The following is a 22,829-nucleotide window of genomic DNA, read 5'->3' on the forward strand; positions in this document are numbered from 1 at the left end:
GGTGAGGCTGCGGACCAAATTTTAGTTCTTGCAGGTCACTGGTCGTCCACAGGGAACCAGTGCTATAGAAGGATGTTGGAATTAATTTCTAAAATGGTTTTTGTGGCTGTTCAAGCCTGCCTGGGAGGTGCACCATTTGTGCTGAAATTTGCCTGACATGCAGGGCCTGGTTGTGGTCATTCAGTGTTGAGTCAGGCAAGGCATTCTGCACTAACTCAGAAACACAAGATTGCATAATACAATCCACTATTATCACCTCCTATTTTAAGAAGGTTCTTACTCAGGTACCAAAAGGGTTAATTCTGTTCCAGTTTGGAGTTTTAGTTTCTGCCTTTTAGGCTCTGCATCGCTGGAGACAGAATCCCAGGCTGGTGCAGCTCACTTTGAATCAATATGTATCAGGCACTCTCTCTTCATTAATTACGCATTGCACCTTTGGGCCTGTCACTGCAGCACAGCAGGGGCTCACAGTGGCCTTATAAAAAGCAGGCTGCCTAATAGGTACAGCAGTTTGCTCCTGTCTTTCCCAGCTATGCTGTTAAAAATCAGAGGCACGATGCAGCAGTGCTTAATATGCTTCTGTGGAAATAATGTGACAAGGCCCTAGACCTCCTCTGAGATGTTTGAGCCTGTGCTGCCTTACTTGTTTCTTCCCTGGGACACCATCTTATTTTTGAATCTTCACCAAGTAGTGATAACTTTGGGGGATCTGGGGTACAAGCTAATTACAGACACTTCTGTGCTATTAGTTGTTTAATTCCCTGTATTTTCATTAACCACTAATGAGGCTTCCCCCCTCCTCTTGTCCCCAACAACTTGGGGACAATAGTTCCTTAGAATCTGATAAAGTTGTTCCCTTGTATTGTTTTTTCCTTCGTAACTTAGACTCATCTAATTGTTGCTGCTCCATAAACTTTATGGGAAAACAGATTGAATAATGGAAAAACAAAAAGATTCTTTTATTTTTTTAAATAAAAAACCCACCTATTTATTTTAATGTGGAAGGGATTATATCCTGCCAAAGCAACAGTGGCACAATGTATTCTTTTTAGGACTATGGTGTGAGGCTTTTTTTTCATATCGGATCCAAAACCTGCCTTCAACTTATTATCCACTAAGGGCAACTTTCTGTTGCACAGTGAGTACCATATGTACTCATGTACAAGTCGACTTTATGTATTGATCAAGGGTAGCTTTGGAGGTCAAAGTTATGGATTTTGATATGACTTATCGATAAGTCAAGGATTGTTCTGCTTAGGCTTTTTAAAAGGCCAGAAGTGGCATCACAGCAGTGGGAGAAGAAGGGATCAGTCTTCTTTTAGGTTCTCCCTGGATAGATGAAGCTCTCCCCATCACCACTCTAGTCATTGAAGAGGATGGCTCCTTTTTTGATAAGTTAATGTACAATAATGTACAGTTTTCTGGGTTGATTTTTTAAACTAAAATTTCTCATCTTATGCATTTAGCAGGGATGGGCAAACTTCGGTCCTCCAGGTGTTTTGGACTTCAACTCCCACAATTCCTAACTGTTGGGTTTCATCCTTGACTGCACAAGTCTCCAGCCCTCAATGAGTAGTAAGTCTAGATAGATTAGAATAAGAGATTCCTTCCCCAAAATTCGCTATGCATGACTTTCTCAAGAAGGGGCTTAGAAGGGGGGTTGTCTTACTCATCCTGCATGCCACTATCTCCTCCCCTTTGAATACTTAGCAATGTGATATCTTCAGGGAAGGCATAATTTCCTCTTTAAATGTTTTTATTGCTCCAGTGAGGCCATGTGGTCAATTCTCCATTTTGACCTCTCTCTCTCATCCTTTGTTCTCCTAGAGTGAGGATGCATCTTGCAGGCAAGATGTAGTAGATATGACTATTTTGTTATTTTCCCTTTTTCTTTTCCTTAGAAGATAGCTAAGTGAAACTAGTTAGCTCCAAGAAACTTTCCTATCCAGAATGGATTTCTTTTGACTTTAATAAACATATTATTTTTAGAACCTATGAAGTTGTGGATCTGCAATCCTGTTCCATCCTGCTGAATGAAAACTAATCCTTGCTCTCGGCTCGTAAGCTTCTGCTGGTTATGAACTGTGCTTCCAGCACTCTGCTATGTTTTTGTGGAATAAGCCCCAAATGAGGGTTATTTTTGAGCCTAACAGCTCTTGATTCCTAACACTAACAGCCTACCAGCTATTGGAAATTGTGGGAACTAAACTCCAAAACACCAGGAGGGATGAAGTTTGCCTGTGCCTGTTATAAAGGGAGATGTTGAAAAGCTGGAATGTGTCCAGAGGAAGGCAACTAAAATGATAAAGGTTCTGGAGAACAAGCCCTATGAGGAGCGGCTTAAAGAGCTGGGCATGTTTAGCCTGAAGAAGAGAAGGTTGAGAGAAGACATGATGACCATGTATAAATATGTGAGGGGAAGACTTAGGGAGGAGGGAGCAAGTTTGTTTTCTGCTCCCCTGGAGACTAGGATGTGGAACAATGGCTTCGAACTACAGGAAAGGAGATCCCACCTGAACATTACGAAGAACTTCCTGTGAGAGCTGTTTAGTAGTGGAACTCTCTGCCCCAGAGTGTGGTGGAGGCTGCTTCTTTGGAGGCTTTTATCCAGAGGCTGGATGGCCATCTGTTGGGGATGCTTTGAATGTGACTTTCCTGCTTCTTGGCAGAGAGTTGGACTGGATAACCCACAAGGTCTCTTCCAACTCTATGATTCTATAAAAGGATATAGTAACTCAACTCTTGCTTCAGTTTAATAGCATGTTCAATAGAGAGCTCTGCCCCCCTTAAATACTTCAATTTAACATTACCTTTTATGTTTTATTTGTTGAGGTCGGCATGGAGTAAGCAGTTAAAAGATTGTTGTTTAAGATCTCTGTTGAACTTAGACACATCCAGGCTTCATTCTTCTGTGTTGAGTGAGTCAGCAGCTGTCTTTGCCCCCTTTATCAGCTATCTTACTTCTCCCGATGCCTATGTATATATCCTTTTCTTTAAAAAAATATGGAAGCATTATATTTGCACACCAGTTTGTCCCCCCTCACCTTCCACCTACGGTGATTAACACAGTCTTTCTTCATCAGCCGGGTCTGTTAACAGCACCTCCTCCTCTTCCAACACAACATAGCAGTAACACCTGCAAAAGTACATATGACTTTGTTCCTTTTGAATAGGAAATCCTCCCACTTTGTCATCGGCTCCATCCACTAACCATTCTTATCAGTGAGCTGACCTTCTTCTCCCAGACAGGTCTTAACCAAAAGATTTTGGCCATTGTTAGGAGAAAATTGCACATTTAATAGGTTTGGACAGACTTGAGGCTTGAATCTTCTATTGGAGCATTTGGAGAGTGGCAGTAATTTACATTGATTAAATGGTGGAAATCTATCTGTATAATCAGGATCCCTTATCTTGCTTGACCTCCAGCCACAAGAAATGTATAGCTTTGCCCAGACAATTGTTCTTATTTACTGGCAGAAGATGGTGTGCAATGTTTTCTTTGTTTATGGAGCAGCATAAAAATAGTATTTAAGGATGGGCATGTTGTAAGACATCTTACCCCAGTCTAGTGACCTGTTAGACTATAGCAGGGTTTCTCAACCAGGGGGTTGGGACCCTGGGGGGGGGGGGGGTCATGAGGGTGGGGCCAGAGGGGTCACCAAAGACCACCAGAAAACACATTTTTCTGATGGTCTTAGGAATCAAGTTTGGTCTAGAATGATCCATCATTGTTTGTGTCCACAGTGCTCCCTGGATGTAGGTGAACTACAATTCCATAACTCAAGGTCAATGCCCATCAAACCCTTCCAGTATTTTCTGTTGGTCATGGGAGCTCCTTACATATCACCTGTCACATCAGCACTTTTAATCCCTGTACCCTTCACTCTGGCCCGGCCCAGTTTTATTGTGTTTTGGTGTATTGTTTATTGCTTGTTGTTTTTTTTGTTTTAATATTGCTTTAATTGTTTTTAATTTGCTTTAGGTTTGTATTGTTATGTTGTGTTTGAGGCCTTGGCCTTTGTAAGCCGCATCGAGTCCTTCGGGAGATGCTAGCGGCGTACAAATAAAGTTAATAATAATAATAAAGTTAATAATAAATCCCAACAACTACAACTCCTAAATATCAAGGTCTATTTTCCCCAAGCTCCACCAGTGTTTACATTTGGGCATATTGAGTATTTGTGCCAAGTTAGGTCCAGATTCAACATTGTTTGAGTCCACAGTACTGCCTGGATGTAGGTGAACTTTAACTCCAAAACTCAAAGTCAGTGCCCACCAACCCTTCCAGTACTTTGTGTTGGTCATGGGAGTTTTGTGTGCCAAGTTTGGTTCAATCCCATCATTGGTGGAGTTCAGAGGTTAACTATAAATCCCAGCAACTACAACTCCCAAATGACAAAATCAACCCTCCAACCCCACCAGTATTCAAATTTGGGGGTATCAGGCATTTGTGCCAAATTTGGTCCTGACTATCAGATATTTACATTACAGTTCACAACAGTAACAAAATTACAGTTATGAAATCACAATGAAAATAATGTTATGGTTGGGGGTCACCACAACACGTGGAACTGTATTAAGGGGTCACAGCATTAGGAAGGTTGAGAACCACTGAACTATTGCTATTATCTTGCCCACTTAACATCCTGAAATAGGATGGTGATCGTTGTAGTACAACACATTTGGTGGGTACTAGGTGAGATAAGACTATTGTAAGTTCATTACATATATTGATTATACTGGTGCTTGATTTGAAAATAAAGGCTGAACATCACATGATCCAAATCCTCAAAAGGATTTGCAGTGTAATTTTTAATGCATTAATGAAAACGAAGAGCCACTGAGTTCAATGGCATTTACTTTGTACTACGTAAGTTTAGGACTGCAGCCTTTACAAATGAACCTGTGAGTTCTACAGTTTAACCTCTGGAATGCACTGAGTTGAAAATGAATATTCAGAGATATTTGATAATGAGGCACTACATCTGGGATAACAATGATTATTTTGGAGGGATAATCTAATGGGTTGAATTGACGCTAATGTAGGGTGGCAAAAAACAATAATCTGAATGGGTATAATTGTCCCCTTTTTGGATTTTCTCATTGTTTCTCTTTTTCTCACTATTTCTTCTCTCTATTTATCTTCCTTACCTTTATGTTTGGCTACCGGGATACAAATAGGTCACTGTTACCAGGTGTATAAATAGGATCTGGGAATAAGGTTCCTTGAGTAGCCTGTGGGCTGAGAAAGGCGGTATATAAATACAGTAAATAAATAAATGAATGAATGAATAAAAGAAATACACAGACTGTGGGAGATTCTGGAAATGCGATATCTAGAAGTTAACTTTTCCATGCTGTGGTGTGAACTGATGATTAAAGGTGGACTTTCAAAAGTAGGCCGAGGGGCAAATTCAGTCCTACCCTGCACTTATAGCCCAACTTTGCACTATTTGGCAAAAGCTATTGCTTGATGCTATAGCAGTCAAACGAGGAGTATGCAAATATGAAACTGCTTTCATCTATTAAGGGTATAGCAGATATTAACTATATCTGTCATAATTCTGAATAACTTTCTGTGTACATGGGTTCTGCACCCACAGATTCAATCAACCATGGAAAAGGGGATTCAAAATAGCAAACATTTGGATTTTGCTTCCAGCCAAACATTATGCTGATGTATAGGCATAACCTGCTATAGCTTCCCACTATTTTACAGCTCTTGTTGAAGTTGTTTGTCATTTTATACAAGTGATGCCATTTTATTGCGACATTGCATATAATGAGACTTGAGCATCCACAAATTTTGGTATCCCTGGCGGGTTCTGGAACCAAATCGCAGTGGATATTGAGGGTCTAATGCAATCTATTTTTAGAAAAATGTAAGCTTTGAGATGGGAGTCTCAGAACTTTGAATGGTCTTAGACAATTGGTCACCATCTCCCAGAAACCCATGTGTAATATAGAGATGATTCAGGAACACAATGATCTACGCAATTAAGGCTGAAGTGTTCTTCAATTTTGTGTCCAGCTTTGCTGTAATACAAGGGGATGGACAGTGTACATTGACTCTCCATGGGAGAGTCAACATGGTGTTGTGGTTTGAGTGTTGGACTAAAACCCTAGGTGTTTGAATTTCTGGTCACCTGTGGAAACCCTTCAGGCAATCTAAACTCCCAGCTTTAGAGGGAGGCAATGACAAACTTCTTTTGAATAAACCTTGCCAAGGAAGCCTTATTGTTACTGGGTTGCTGTGAGTTTTCCAGGCTGTATGGCCATGTTCCAGAAGCATTCTCTCCTGACATTTCGCTCACATTTATGGCAGGCATCCTCAGAGGTTGTGAGGTCTGTTGGAAACTGGGCAAGTGAGGTGTTATGTATCTGTCCACAGTGGGGGAAAGAACTCTTGTCTGCTTGATGCAAATGTAAATGCTGCAATTGGCTACCTTGATTAACATTTAATGGCCTTGCAGCTTCAAAGCCTGGTTGGTTGCTGCCTGGGGGATCCTTTGTTGGGAGATGTTAGCTGTCCCTGATTGATTGCTGCCTGGAATACCCCTGTTTTTTTTTTGTTTTTTTTAGTGTTGCTCTTTGTTCACTGTCCTGATTTTAGAGTTTTTTAAAATACCAGTAGCCAGATTTTCATGGTTTCCTCCTTTCTGTTGAAATTGTCCACATGCTTTTGGATTTCAGTGGCTTCTCTGTGTAATCTGACATGGTAGTTGTTAGAGTGGTTCAGCATTCAACTTACTGTTACTGTTAGTCAACTTGAAAGCATATAAAAACAAGTAGGTGGAGCTTTGTAACAATTTTTTATTTGCTCCACCCCCATCCCCCGTCCAAATTAGGGTATGCTTTGTATTATTAAGAGGATGAAGCTATGGAAAAATGAGGACACCATGTAAGTGCTATCTAATTTCTTGAAAGATCAGCAGTAACAGTGGGCTAGGCACTAAGAGCTTCATCCTGCACATGTAAGCATGTTCATAGTGTGACTGAAGTGACAGCCAGCAAGATACAGAATGGAAGTCTAAATATGGGTCTTGGATCATCAATTTACTGTCCAAATTCTAGAACAGCAGTGACCAAATGACAGCCTACAATTCATAGCTTTGAGGGGTTTTTTTTAAATCCTCTGCTGACTCTACCAAATGTAACTTAAAGCTAGCAAACACTTTGTCCATCCTATAAGGAAAATAAAATTGTTTTCACATTTTGTGAAATGCAGAGAGGTATGTAGTTTGAATTTTAATGTGACAGTTCTCCTTGGGTTTTGTGTATATTACACTGGTTACACTAAAAATATTTCCTTTTCCACAACTCTGAAAGCCTTTCTGTTGATTTCGTTATGGAGTGTAACCACTTTAGAAGGGCTGAAATGATGAAGCAAAATATACTTTCTGGCCTCAAAACCGCAGCTGGGTAATTAGCATGGGTTTTGAGATTATAGAGGTTAGCCTGGCTCATGCAAAACACAAAATGCGTAGGGTTTTACATGTTCAAGTGCTGCAAAATAGAAAGAGAAGCCAAGAACAGAGCCCCATGGTTAATCTAAGTGTGACGACAGATCTGAATCATCACATTTTAAATAAACCTGAACAAAGAAATGAAGGCAAAGGACTGCTAAAGGCATTCGTTTCAGTGGGACTTAACTCCTAGGAAAGTTGTAGCCGAAGCCAATAAAGAATAACATTGAGATTAGTGTTAATAGTTAGCAATAATGAATAGATAACATTTATTTATTTATTTACTATATTTGTATACCACTCTTCTCAGCCCTCGGGCGACTCAGAGCGGTTCACAATAGCAAAATTCAATGCTTAAAACATCATAAAACAGTTAAAAACCATTAAAACAAAAGCATTATAACAATAAATTAAACATCATATAACAGTGCCAACAGATATTAAAGTCTCAAATAAAATGGTTAGAACTCAGCTTAATCCAATGTGCTTTCTTTGCGTGCTGTCAAATTGTTACTGGTTTATGCCAACCGATCCCAAGATTTACTTGGCAAGATTTGTGCAGAGAAGTTTTGCCATTGCCTTCCTCTGAGGGTTCATATAGTGTGATTTGCCCAAGGTCATCCATGGTGCCAGACTGTACTCTGGCACCACGAGATGCAGAGCCAACCTTAAGAAATGGGACCACAAAGTGGATTCTACAACATGCAAGTGTGGAGAAGAGCAAATCATAGACCACCTATCACAATGCAGTCTGAGCTCTGCCACATACACAATGGAGGACCTTCTTATAGCAACACCAGAGGCACTCCAAGTGGCCAGCTACTGGTCAAAGGACAGTTAGTATAATGCCAAGTTATTTAAACATATTGTTTTTTAAATACATTGCAACTCTACCCTTGGTTGGCTTCTGATACAATAAATAAATAAATATCCATGGGGGTTCCAGGTTCAAGTGAGGTTTTGAACCTTTGTCTCCCAGTCTTTATCTAGATGTCAAACCACTATACCACGGCTTTTCTGGCATTCTTTGATGCATGGTTTGTATTACACATCTTTTACTATACAATTGCAAAAGCTATCTCCCTGGTCACCTTGGTAAGTTGGAATCTTATCCAGATGAGCATACATGGAAGCTTTAGAAAAGGTGACTGGAGTATTGTGTATGTCCAAGCAGACTATAGGTGGGTGAGTGGATGGGTGGGGAATGGATGCAAATTAGTAACTTCTGTGGGGGGTTTTTTTTTTTGAAAGATTAAATTTTATTGTACTTGTTTAATATCTATTAACATTCATCAGCAGTCTTCTTGAATGATAATGTTCATAACTGGTTATTTGGTTACCTTTTCTGAGGTTCAGAATTCATCTTTATTTTCAATTTCTTTTTTCTTTAAAGGTGTTCCAGCCCATTTTAGCCCAGCACAAAGTGGTTCTGATGACAGCCAGTCCAGGAGTTTCACCCCATACATAACATCAGAGGCAGAAAATTGTAAGTGTATCATAATGAATCCATTAAAATTAGTATAATGACTGTGAATTGATTTTTTTTAGGGACGGAACAAGAAAGAGGTAGAAGGGGGCTGTTTGATATACAGGAAGGTCAAGTGAGCTGTGCACTAGCAGAGGTAGGAGGATCATTCAGCTTGGTTATGAGTGGAGATGAGACATCCAGCCAAGCATTGGTCACCATAAACAGAAAATAGTAATTCATTTTCTTGGGCCTGAGTCAATGGAATGATGATGTTTTAATATTCGCCTTTCTGGCTGATCATATTTCTCTGCTTTTCTCACACCTGTTGGAGACAAGAGGTAAAATATTACCTTCTGAAATAGATTTGTTGTCAACTCTTCGGTGGGTTGGAGAGTTGAACTATCTAGGACTTAATGTATCTAGGACTTCTTGTGGCAGGTACAACTACATAGTCATTTTAGTAACTGAAAAAATGTCAGAAAGGACTTGTGTTTATTGTTGTAGAGCAGGAGTCCTCAAACTTTTTAAACAGAAGGCCAGGCTACAGTCCCTCAAGCTGTTGGAGGGCCATATTATAATTTGAGAAAAAACTAAACATTAGTGAATTCCTATGCACACTGCACATATCTTATTTGTAGTGCAAAAACACTTAAAAACAATACAATAATTAAAATGAAGAACATTTAAACAAATATAAACTTATTAGTATTTCAATAGGAAGTGTGGGCCTGCTTTTGGCTGATGAGATAGGATTGTTGTTGTTGTTCTATGCTTTCAAGTAATTTCAGACAGGTTGACCCTGAGCGAGGGCCGGGTAAATGACCTTGGAGGGGTGTATCCAGCCCCCGGGCTTTAGTTTGAGGACCCCTGTTGTAGAGCAAGGAGAGGAGCAACAAGAACTTACTAAGGTTTCTTCTGCTTCCTTCTTAAAATTTGCTGGAAACATCAGACATAGTTTTGTGTCTTAGACTTTCCTTGGATTTGTAGTGGGATGTTCAACAGCCAGTTTCATTGTTCTTCAGTGGGTAATGTTGATGGAAGTTGCCGAAAAATCAGATTTGGAGGGCCACACAACTTTTTATAGAGTTTGTGTATGCATGTGTGTGTTTGCCCACCAGATTTGGCGAAATTGTCAATATTCAGAATGTGTTTTTTTAAAAGTAATGTATAATAATAAAAACTATGGACCCTATGGGAAAAATGTTGATAAAACAATGTGGATATGTAGAAACCAGCCAGTTAAAGTGACTTAAGATCTGTTATATCAAGAAATAACAAATGTTGGGTTGTCTAAAGCTTGAATTTCTAAACATGGTGGGAAGATCTTTTTTATCAGTTGTAGGTTGAAATGTTCATTTTGTTGGAAATAATAAATATTAACTAGGTACTTTTGATTACAAAAATGTGAATCAAGCACTGAAATAGTAGGCCTGCGCCTGTTAGAGTTAGTGGGCTAAAGCTAGTGTCGCCCTGATGAGAGTGAGTAGGCTGAAGCCTGTTAGTGTTAGTTTGACTCAGTGAGGGAACTCCTCAGTCTGTGTGAGGTAAACATCTGTGTGAGAGAAGCCTCCTGTAAGAAACCCCAGGTTGAAGACTGCGGTGTGTAAAGCTACTATGTATTTCTTTATTTGTGTTATGGAAACCTTGTTATTGTAAATAGTGCAACGATATTATTTTACTACAAAGAAAAGCCTCCTATGGAAGAGCTAACATTGGTCTGTGTATTTTTGTTCTTTTTATCACTTTGGGCTACTGGTGATGGGTTGTGCTGTTCTAATAAGTTACTCTGTTGTACATTTATGAGGAGAGTCTTTTATTGATAAGCCCACTTGCTCAACACTTTTGACTTGGCATGAAAGCAAATAGAGGACCGCAGAAATAAATTGAGTATTTCTGTTTTGTAGCTGAATAATGAATGTAGAAGTGACATAAGCAATTTAAAGATGCCATATTGATCCGGCTGTTTTGTTTTGGGCTTTGGAATATCTGGACAATTAGAGATCAGTTTATTATAATAAACTTGTATGAGGTGAAGGTAGGTACAGATTTGACCAATATGTGACATGTATTGTCAAAGGCTTTCATGGTCAGAATCACTGGAGTGTTGTTTCGCCTGCCACAGCTGCAGGTGAAATGTCAGGAGAAAATGCTGCTAGAACATAGCCATACAGCCAAGGAACCACACAACATTCCAATGTGTGAAAGGCTCGACAATAAATCCTTTCCCTATAGGATAAAAAAAGTGGGTGACAAAGGCTGCAGATATTTGAAAGCCGCTTTTTACTTCTTTTCTTTGATGAATTATAGACACACAATTAAAATGTGCATGTTTGACAAATGTACAAAAACATGTTTTAGTCCAGAAATGGAAATATGTAGCCCTCCAGATGCCATAACCAACCTGATGGAGAATACTGGGAGTGGTAGTCTAACAACACCTCAATGACTACTTGATTCTCCATTCCTACCCATATTGCAATATGAAATGGAGTTTGAGAAAGTGAGTCTTCTGGTAGAATTCTGAAAAATGCAAATAAAAAGAAACTAATGGATATTCACATATCTAGCAGACCTATAATTCACATTCATAGTTTATGGTGGAAGTAGAAAGGCAGTTACATGCATAGACTGGAGGTTGATTGGTTTTTGTTTTTGTTTTTGTCAATTTGGGGTCTGCAGCACAGAGGTATAATCACATCTTTTCAGGAATAGATAGCTCAGCAAGCATGCTGGAATCAGAGTCAACTTCTGCTTCCAAGCAATCATTAAGGGTAACCCCCCACACAGCCTATTTCAGTAGCCACAATAGTGAAAGTAAAGACAATTATGTGTCTCTGGTATCATGGATCCTGCTTTGAAACCAGTCTGCCTCCTGGGGAATTTTCTTGATGGTCTTTTATGGAGCCAGTCAAACTGGAAGGAGGCCAAGGCCATACCAGGAATAGATATGCAAGCAAATCCCCCTGGTAGCCTGCGTTCTGTAAACCCTCTTTCTATTCTCTAACACAGAGGAGATAGATGCTACTTTAAAATTGCTTTGGCATAGGCTCAGGTTCCCACCGGGAGGAAAAAGAGCTCTTTAAAAGTCTCTGGGAAAGCACTATACATATACATTGCCGATCCACATAAATGAAGATGTCCAGGAACAATCATTTCCAGGTTTGGCAAGCTGATAGTCTCAAAAAGGTAGCTCCCTCCAACCAGGAGACAGGAGTCTGACATTGAAAAAAGTAAGGGGTCCTTCCACAGAACATGAATGAGAGAGAGATTTCCATTGCATCTGGCAGCTTGCATGCTCAGATTTTGGAAATATTTGTTTACTAGCCCAACCACGTGCTATCAAGCGGCAAGGGGCCATTTTTTCAAAAGGTCTGTGTCATGCCTGCTCAAGTCATCTAGCATAGGTACTTTAATATCACATTTGGAGAGATTCAGCAGCTTTAAACTAAACAGCTGAAAAGTAGGGGCAATTTGGGAGATACAGGCTTTAAATCCCAAGGTTCATAAACAACTGTTGTTCAATTAGATTCTGGAACTGTTGTGAGCCCTCTTGATATTGTTGGATTGCAATCCTAATGGCAAGGACTGATAGAAGTTGTAGTCCAACAATGTCTGCCGTAAAGGTTAGAAGTTCCTTTTAAATGGATACATCTAGCACTGACCACTAGCTAGTTACTATTATATATAGAAATAAGAACTTTAATTATTTTTGAGAAACAGAAACGTAAAGATCTTCTGCGATACATATTTCCAATAGTCGCTAAATCTAAGGAGATTGCTGATAAAGGTTGTTTTGAAAATACCGGTGAACAATCCAGGACAAAACATTGTATCACCTTAAACAGACATATTGAGGAGTACAGTGACATGGAAAACCTGCTACATTAAAAAAACCCAAAAACACATTGCCTGGTAATGTGACTAAATGCAGTCATACAGGATGTCATCTGCAATACATGGGCAAAATATCCTCAGCCCGATATATGGGTTTAGGAACCCATATATAGCAATCAGTGGCGAGGCATTTCAACTGATTAAAGCAATCAGTGGCGAGGCATTTCAGCTTGGAACATCCGAGCTACTCTGTTATTTCTGTTTGGCACCAAGGTGGCATCTTCTTTTGTACAAAAGGGAGAGTTTCTCGGTCTATATATTAAAATCATCCATTACGAATAGTGATAGTACATACATATATAGAAGTGATTAACTTAACAGAACTTTAAAAATGAGTGTTGTTGTTGTTGTTGTTGTTGTTATATAATGTTTATTTATACTCTGCTTTATCTCTCCTGGAGACGCAAAGCGGCTTACATGAAAGTATTACCACACAATTTTAAATATACAAATATGCAAACATTAAAACAGAATTAAACATAACAGTATTTAAAAAATCAGAGTTAAAATCCATTAAAACACATTCTAAGCTAAAAACCGCAGCACTCCCTTACATGATCTTAATTTTTTCTTCTTTAAAAGCCTGTCTGAATATTTTAGCCTGCCACTGGAAGGACAGCAGGGAGGGAGTCATTCTGGCTTCCCTGGGCAGGGAGTTCCAGAGTCAAGGAACAGCCACCGAGAAGGAAGGTCTTTTCTCTCTCGTTCCCACCAACTGAGCTTGAGATGCAGGATGCAGATGGGACTGAGAGAAAATCCTCTCCTGAAGATCTCAGGGTCCGAGCAGGTTCATAAAATGGGATGCAGTCAGCCAAAACAGCCTGGACCTGAACTGTCTAGGGCAGTGGTTCCCAACCTTTTTTGACCAGGGACCACTTTGACCAGGGACAACTTCACCAGGGGCCACTTTGACCAAGGACCACTCTCCAACATTAGTACCAGAAGGGTTACGAATCAGTTTATCCTCAACTTTAGATTCAGTTTGATTATTTGGGGTGCTGATTCAAAAAATTGCATTGGACAGGTACCGCATCAGCCATCCTGTAGTCGCCATCTGCTCGCCCATAAAATACCATATTTAATAATCTAGAGCTGATGTGGTAGTAGTAATCTTTCGTGGGTAGTCAGCCTCTCCCCTCCCGACATCCCTGCTGCCTCGGCACTATAAGAGGGTTTCGTGAGACCAGTCGCTCTTGTTGCTGCGAGGCAACGGTGTAGTAATGGTGAGGCCACGAACCATATTTCCATTCTTGTGGATCACTGGTGGTCCACAGACCACTGGTCTAGGACTTCAAAGGTCATAACAAGCATAAATTCACATCCTGGATGAGATAACTTGAGACTTAGAAAAGCTCTTCTTGCAAACTGGTTTTAGTTTTTTAGTTCAATAGTGAGCTGGTTGGAAATCACTTGCTGCTTATGACAAGTGATGATTTGTCTACACACAACATTAGACCAAGAAGAGATAAAATATTACAACGGGTATGAATATATGAGATGTCTTCTTTTAGACAATACATTCTCTTCTTCTACTTCTTTAAACATATATCTATAAATGCACCAAACATTTTCTCTCCAGGTCAAAATCATGCAACATCCATCTCTATATTGATGTTTCACAACTTTTGCATTTTATTTAGGCTTCTGAAGGAGATGATCTCAGGCTGTAGTGTTTTATGCTAATGAGAAGGTAAATGGTGTGGTTTAGAAATTTTCACCTTGGGCACAAATTTATTTTGGTCTAGTCCTGACTTTTTAGTGTCTCATCTTTGTATATTTGCTGTAAGTTTGTGTGTGTTTTGTTACAGCTTCTTCAGTCCCCCGACACATGGCTTCTCTCTCCCCCTCTTTTTTTTTCTGGCAGAGGGAGATCATGATAAAGGGAGGCAATTCCACAAAGTTCGAGAGGGACGGCTTTATTCAATGAGCCACGACCATGTTCTAGATGATGGCCCCTAATGAGCGATTAAGGAGCTAATGTTTGTATGGCGCTGGGTGGTCCAGGAGCTCTCTGAAGTGCTAACTTCTGTTATTGTGACAAAGGCCTCAGACTTTTAGGGCTGTGGTCTGTGCGGATTTCTACATGATGTGCCTTTCCCCTGTATGACTAATTTATCTTTCATACATAAATAGCTGTATATAAATGGAGGATGCAGCTATTTCAAAGTTCTAACCATCTTTCTTTCCTAGCTGTTCATTTTACGGTAGCAGCAGCAGCAGCAGTGTAAACCGAGTATTCGCTGCTCATTTGGTGATTGCAAATGCTGATTCATTTGCACAATTGAAAGCATAGCAATAGTTACATGGATTTTCACCCAATTCAGAATGTATGTACTTGTGTGTGCAGCAAAAAGGAGGATGGTGTTAAAAATGGAAAGATAACCTTTTTCATGAGAAAAAAATGAAAACTGTTCTGAGTGAAGGAAAGATATTGACTACTCATCCTTGTATCCCAATTCATTGGACAGATAAGAAATTTCTCCCATCTCATTCATCTTCCCATTTAGAAATCCAGCTGCATAGTGTGAGCTGTGATATCTGAACAGATATAACAAAAGCAAAATTTACCCATCCTCATCTTCCCCAGTGGAGAGAAGGTATACAGTGGGCAAAGTCACCCTGAACAGAAATGCTGTAGGTCAGTGTTTGGGTTGAAGGATATGTTTTCTGTTGTCAGTGGGTGTAGTCATACAGCTGTTGTCAAGGCTGTGACCATGTACCTTGTTGTCAATCAAGATATGGAAGTTGCATATATTCCCCTCCCCCAGAGATGAAGAATGTCCACTAATGCTAGCCTAAGCAATCTTCACTTTTCTCTTAAGCTCAGCCCAAAATATATATGATTAGATTTTTTCCATTCATCTTTGGAATTAGAAGAAATATGAAAATCCAGTCATTGGTTCCCTACATCTGTACATTTTACTTCCCTTCCTACCACTTGAGGTGGAGTCATGATGGCTAAGGACCTTGAGTTTAAGAAAGAGGAAATGAAATCCCCATACTTCCTGCTGCTGTGTAATGCCTCAAACTTTACAGTAGATTCTCTGCTGTCATTCTTGTTACTGTCCTTGAAATTTTTTAAAGGCTAGTGGGCCAAACAGACTGATACACCTCATGAAATACACAACAGCAAAATGGTGTCTGTAAAACACATTAGGAAACTTTAATAGGAGAAGGTTGGGCAGGAAGCAAATTGCAAGCCTGGCTATTTTTGAATGTGGGTTTATTACTTAGGTTTTAACTATATGAATTAATTGATTAGGCAAGTCTCTGTCTCCTAGCTCCACTTTTCAGTCTATAAAATCTTTTGCTAACCTGGATTTTTCCCCCTTTCAAAACGTGCCCAAATATTTATGGCAGGATTGCAAGCATTCTGACAGTTTGTCAACAGTAATATGGTAAAGATGCAACCTTGTTGGAAAGATTTCTAGCAGATTTGTTACATGACATGACATCATGTCCAGAACTAGCCAACAGAGGCATCAGCCAGAGTTTAAGGCGTAAGGGACAGTTTTTGCCAGGAAAAGAACCAGCCCAGAATATTACACAGGTTGCATTCATCCTTCTGTCTAACTGAAATGTCAGTAAAGACGAGCAAGAAATTGGTTGCATTCAGAAATGTGTGTTCTGGGCTCAGTTGGCATCCTCCATAAAGGTGTGTGACTTTTACTTAGAAATCTACTAGCTTGGGGATCTGGAGGTGCCCAGGTTATTAGAAGAAGGCATTGTTTGTGATCTACCAAGGTGACTTAAGCATCCACATTGCTCTCAGAAGTATGCTTGCATATATTATGTATATGAAAAGAACATATACATTTGGAAAATCTATTTATTTATTTCATTTATATACTGCTTTTCTCCCCCGGGGGGACTCAAAGCAGTTTCTAACATATTCACGGCAAAAATTTAATGCCTTCCAACATATAAAAAACCTAGTATAAAAGCAACTGTAGCATATAACTATAAATTAAAATATTAAACCACATTAAATAGAGAAACAACAACATCTAGACATGGAATTAAAAATATATTAATATAAACATTAAAATCACATAATCCAGAAACCAAAGTCCAAGACCTTTTCAAGTGTCAATTGCACATAATCCTGCTCGTTTCTTGCATTGCTTACTGCCCAAAGGCTTGGTCCCACATCCATGTCTTTACTTTCTTTCTGCAGACCAAAATGAAGGGTGCTCTGCTGATCTAATTTCGGTAGGGAGGGAGTTCCACAAACGAGAGGCCACCACTGAGAAGGCCCTGTCTCTCATCCCTGCCAGTTGTGCCTGCGAAGGAGGTGGGAACGAGAGCAGGACCTCCTCCGACGAGGTTAACCTCCAAGATGGTCCATAGAGGGAGATATGTTCGGACAAGTAAGCTAGGCCAGAACTGAAAATATGAACAAATAGGCCATAATCAGAAGGAGAAAATATGCACTAACTTCTGTGCGTTAGAAATATCCCTCACAACCCCGCAAAATGCCTAGTATATTGATCAGACCAGGTAATTCACACTTTATTTGTTGCCATCCTTACCAGGGAAGAAAGAACTTTAAATATAGCCATGTTGGAGTAGTGTGGCTGGAAAACAGGAGTGTTTGACTCAGATAACCCCATATCTTCTAACTATTCCTATTTGACAGGGGGAGTCCAAATTAATGCTCTGTTTTCCAACTGCTTTAGAAAATAGCCTAGGTTCTCTCTTTTTCCCCACTTTCTTCCTTTGCCTTCAGCTTATTTTAATAGCTGCAAACTGAGTTCAAAATACAAACGTTATTAGATATTTTCTAATCTAATCACTCAAATAATTCAATGGGAGGAGAGGACAGGAGGGGCATAATTTTGCCATTCTCTGTGGGCTGAGGGAAAATCAAACTGCTGTAGGTTCTCATATTTCCACATCATCCATTTACCCCTCATGTAATTCTTGTATGTCTTCTTTTATATCATCTGTTGCCCCAAACCATGTCAAGAAAACTGGTAGACGGTTTGCAGACAACCAGCCTTCCATTTCCTTTTTCTAAAAGGGATTCTCCTAATGTTGCTCTAATATCTCATTTGGGAGACTACTTAGGGCCCTTCTACACAGCCATATAACCCAGAATATCAAGGCAGAATAACCCACAATATCTGCTTTGAACTGGAATATCTGAGTCCACACTGCCATATATCCCAGTTCAAAACAGATAATGTGGGATTTTATTCAGCTGTGTGGAAGGGGCATCAGTGATCTCTGGTTTGCAACTATAGAATCGAAATGCTGGTCTTGGTAGACCTTTGGCCTTATCCAGTAATGGTCATCTAAAGTTCTTAAATAAAGTCCTTAATTGCAACTGTTATTCCCAACCACAGCACACTGACATATAGGTTCCATTGATTCTGTGAGGCTACTATAGTTGATAGTAACAATTAGATGTAGGGCATGAGATGATTCTCTAAAATGGGAGATATAGTTGGTTTGTTGAACGTGGTTTGAGTTATACGTGAAGAGCTTTGGATACCATAGAATCACATATGAGAACCCAATGATACCTCAAGAAGTATTCTCTCTAGGCTTCTAGTGTGATTTTATGGTCAGTTTTCACCAGAAGGTCCACCAGAAGATGATCGCGGAATTGCACTGGAGGCCTAGTGAGAACCCTTCCTTAGGCTTTGCCAGGTCTTCCCTCACCATTCCATAGTATGCTTGGGTTGGAAACATGATTGGCATAATTCAGTAAAAAAAATAGTGTCCCAGATTACATGCAGAAATCATATTACATGAAGGGCCCTGGAATGAGTCTACTGTAATTTCATAAGAGATCTTTGACACAATGCCCTTTCAGACTAAACTATTGACTTCTATGGAATCCTAAGTTTAGTAGTTTGGTGAGGCAGGTCGCTCTCTGGCAGAGAATCATAGAGTTGGAGGAGATCCCAAGGGCTACTCAGTCCAATCCCCTTCTGTCATGTAGGAAACTCAATCAAAACACCCCAAGAGATGACCATCTAGCTTTTAAAGGTCTCCCCCCAAACTGCAACTCCCAGAAATCTCTAGAATGAAACTATAGCAGTTAGTGGAATCATAGTGTTGTGTGAAAGGGGGCTGTAGTGAGAATAGGTTTTGATAAGATTTTGTGAGTAGTGTTCAAAAGTGGACGCCCAGTTTCAGTATTCAAGGACCTTTTGTATCATGGCTTTGTTTGTTCTGCTCTGTACAATGTCTTTGTGGTATGCCTTCAAACCCTTATCGATTTGTGGTGGCTCTAAGGCAGGTATGGGCTGCCTGTTAGGAATTGTGGGAGTTCCTACTGGCTGTTAGGAATTGTGGGAGTTGAAGTCCAAAACACCTGGAGCGCCAAAGTTTGCCCATGCCTGCCCTAAGGTGACCCTGGCACAGTTTTCTTGGCAATATTTCTTTGGAGGAGATTTATCTCTGGTTTCCTCTGAGGCTGAGAGAATGCAACATTCCCAGGGTCATCCAGGGAGCATCTATACTCTAAAATTAATGCAGTTTGACACCAGTTTTACTTCCATTGTTAAATACGATGGAATCATAGCTATAGTTTTATAAGGTCTTTAGCCTTCTCTGCCAAAGAGTGCTGGTGCCTCACCAAAATACAACTCCCATCAGGCCCGTAGCCAGGATTTCGTTTTTTTTGGGGGGGGGGGGGCTGATTTTTTTTCAGGGGTTTTTTTGGGGGGGGGCTGAGTTTCGGGGGGGGGGCTGAGTCTGAGTGAAAGAGGGTCTAGCCTAACAAACTTCTTATATCATTACCCCAATACCCCCATGCATATGGGATATATTGCGTATGGTGATCAGATCATGATATGAATAAACATAACAGTTTAAATAATGCACCAGTAAGGCCTTTTCGCGAACCACCATGAGAATTTCGGGGGGGCTGAAGCCCCTCAAGCCCCCCCCCCCCACTGCATGCCTGACTCCCATGATTCCATAGCACTGACCCATGGTGTCAAACTGCATTAATCCTATTGTGTAGATGCACCCCCAAGTGGCGGTTTCCATGGTTTAGAGAGGATTTGAATTCTTGTCTCCAGAGACATAGCCAAACACTCAATCCACTACATCACCCCTAATACTGCAATGGCATCTTTTTCAATCAGAATAAAACCCAAAACCATCTTCTGTTTTCAGCTATTTGGCTTTTCCATCTGAATCCTGTGACATACCATGCCGTGCTTGGAGTAGGCCCTTGGAAAGAGGCCTGCAACCACACGATGACAATATGTGGGCGGATATATGTTACATTAATGGCTTAACGCCTTGTGTTGTAATTGCCTGTAAAGTGGCAGTTAAAGGAAGGGGGAAGGGAAAGGGATTTATAGACAGAAAAAGCGCAAGGCGTTCTGGGGCTCCCTCTTGTGGCAAAATGGGATGAATGCAGTTGGCTTTTCCTTTTTCCAAAAACGGTTTAAGACGGGGATTATTTCATGAAAAGTCAGTCCTGTTTCCCTTTCCATTTCAGTCCTGTGTCTAAAACTGTGGCTGTTGCAGTGTCATACTTTTGAACTTCTATTCCAGGGTTATAGTCAGAATATTTGTGTCTCAAGACTAATGACTTAAACTGGAAGCACTTCAATAACAAGGCACATCTGTACAAGCCTAAAATATGATTGCAATGTGATTGACAAGCACCTGGCAGGTATTTTCTATTAATGAAAAATAATTTCTATTTAATTCACTGTTACTGTTTTTCGTATAGACAAGTATCTGCTGGTGCTTGTCAATCATGTATGACCTTTCAACTTATAGTCAGAGGACTATTAGGCAGAAAAATATTGGATGATGCTAAGTCTGTTAATACATTTACAATTCTCGCAGTCAGTAAATAAAATATGGATAACATACCTGTGCTTTTTCCTACATGCATGTGTCTGGAAACACTTGTTCACACAGAAGCATGTACATAAATGCCTAAAAGATTTGTTCCTTTATTACAAATGTGAATGGGTATTTTGAAGATAAATTTTTCTCCCCCATTTATCCCCTTTATCCGCAGAACATATGAAAAAGAAATGGTTATGGAATATTTTCTTTTAGAATGATGACTAAAGTTAAAACAAGGAGTTCATACATCTACTGCCTGAAAAACATTTCTAATATTACATAAGGGGAAGATTTTTTTAAAATTTATGTATGGCTGTGTACAGTATCTGAGCCCCTGGTGGTGCAATAGGTTAAACCACTGCTGAACTTGCTGATTGAAAGGTCAGCAATTTGAATCTGGGGAGCAGGGTGAGCTCCTGCTGCTAGCCCCAGCTTCTACCAATCTAGCAGTTTGAAAACATGCAAACGTGAGTAGATTAATAGGTACTGCTTCTGCAGGAAGGTAGTGGCGGTCCATTCAGTTATGCCAATCGAATGACCTGGGAGGCATCTACGGTCAACGTCAGCTCTTCATCTTAGAAATGGAGATGAGCACCACCTCTCAGAGTTGGACATGACTAGATTTAATGTCAAGGGGAGACCTTTACCTTTATGTACTGTGTCAGATCATTATAGCTCCAGGTCTTGGTTTACTTTTTTATGCCCTTTTTATGAAAATGAATGTCTTCTCTCTGATTGACTTTGGAGGTGTCTATGGACAATGCCGGCTCTTTGGCTTAGAAATGGAGATGAACACCACACCCCAGAGTAGGACACGACTTGACTTCATGTCAGTGGAAAACTCTTTGTCTCTTCTGAGCGAACCAATTGACAGGGAGATGGGTTTTGGTGGAAAAATACTTCCTAAGTTAACAGGACAAGAACTGCCATGGAAAATTGTACTATTCTTCCTTGGGGCACTTCCAAACAATATAGTGAAGAAAGACACTTTATGGATAGGATGTCATGTCTGCAGGCTTGTCCATTTGCTCGTAATTTCACTTATTCTTATGCAAATCATCATTTAAGGCACCTCATAAAACAGTCGACAGAAGCATTGTTTTATGTTACTTTATTTAGAAGCATCACCCTTAAAAGTTAACATAATTTTTAAAAGTTTTTTAAACAAGGTGGGAGGGTGTGTGTGAAAATAATGCAAATAAAGCACATAGATAACCCTTTACAAATTGTGGGTTTTTTCAAGATGCACCACCGAAAGAAATATTAAGAGAAAGTGCCAGAATGAAAGCATCCCAGCAAAACTCTTTAACACCAATTTGATAGCACGCCCCCTGTATCTTTAGGGGATACATTCCTGACCTTTGAGTGGTTATGCAGAACTGAAGATAATAGTGAATAGTGAAATGGAGGACTTGTAGCTCAAGAATACCATAGATTGGAGGACACTGAAAATGCCTAGGGAGAACATATTTTGTCAGACGGTGATAAATCAAACCATGGATATTGGTGTTATAGATGCAGGGACTTTATCCCCATGCTACAGCTTGGATGTGAGTGCTGAAAGCACTTAGGTTAGCTGTCCATTGATTCCCTTTCATTAATTCATAATTGTTGAACCTACATATTTTAGATGCACAAACATGGTAGCCAATGGTGTCATCCAGTATAAGGGATCTGGCTCTGATTCTCTCTTCCATGATTTGCCTTTGCCTGAAGATATGTGGGTGGTTCAGCACCTGGGGTACTGGGCTAGGAAAAACATCCACAGGTGAAGTGTAAAACAATTAGCATTCCCAAAGTTCACATTTTTGGGGTCAGTGGCAGGGACTGGGTGTCCAAAGAAGCAATTACCGGTTTGTCTCCCCGATGTCCAGATGCCTCTTTTTGTTTTGACTGGATTGTTACAAATTTGCTGTTGACGTTCTTTATATTCTGTGCAGGCGGTGTTCTGGAACTGCAGGGCACGCTGGTTGCAATTTAATATTGACGTTCCAGCTGGCTTGCTTCCTTTAGATACTGGGCAGAATTGTAGACAAGGCCAGGAAATAAGCGAGTAAATAAAGGGGCATGTTATTTCCATAACGGAGTATTATCATGACATGGAGGTCCATCCAGAATATTCTTAACAGAATGACGGGTGAGACTTATATATGGGCTGTCCTCTGGCTCAAACT

The 22,829-nt window shown here is 40.1% G+C and overlaps 1 protein-coding gene across 1 annotated transcript in view; it reads left to right on the top strand.

Annotated features, from left to right (window-relative positions):
* The window catches only part of SKAP1 (src kinase associated phosphoprotein 1), a 368,343-nt gene that overhangs the window by 60,590 nt on the left and 284,924 nt on the right, over nt 1–22,829 (top strand). Inside the window, exon 4 of the mRNA XM_067470003.1 lies at nt 8,860–8,952. Within this exon, the coding sequence (XP_067326104.1) occupies nt 8,860–8,952 (93 nt within the window). The remainder of the gene's footprint in view (nt 1–8,859; nt 8,953–22,829) is intronic.

The sequence above is a fragment of the Anolis sagrei genome, chromosome 6, assembly GCF_037176765.1.
Source record: "Anolis sagrei isolate rAnoSag1 chromosome 6, rAnoSag1.mat, whole genome shotgun sequence".
In the NCBI taxonomy this organism is placed as follows: domain Eukaryota; kingdom Metazoa; phylum Chordata; class Lepidosauria; order Squamata; family Dactyloidae; genus Anolis; species Anolis sagrei.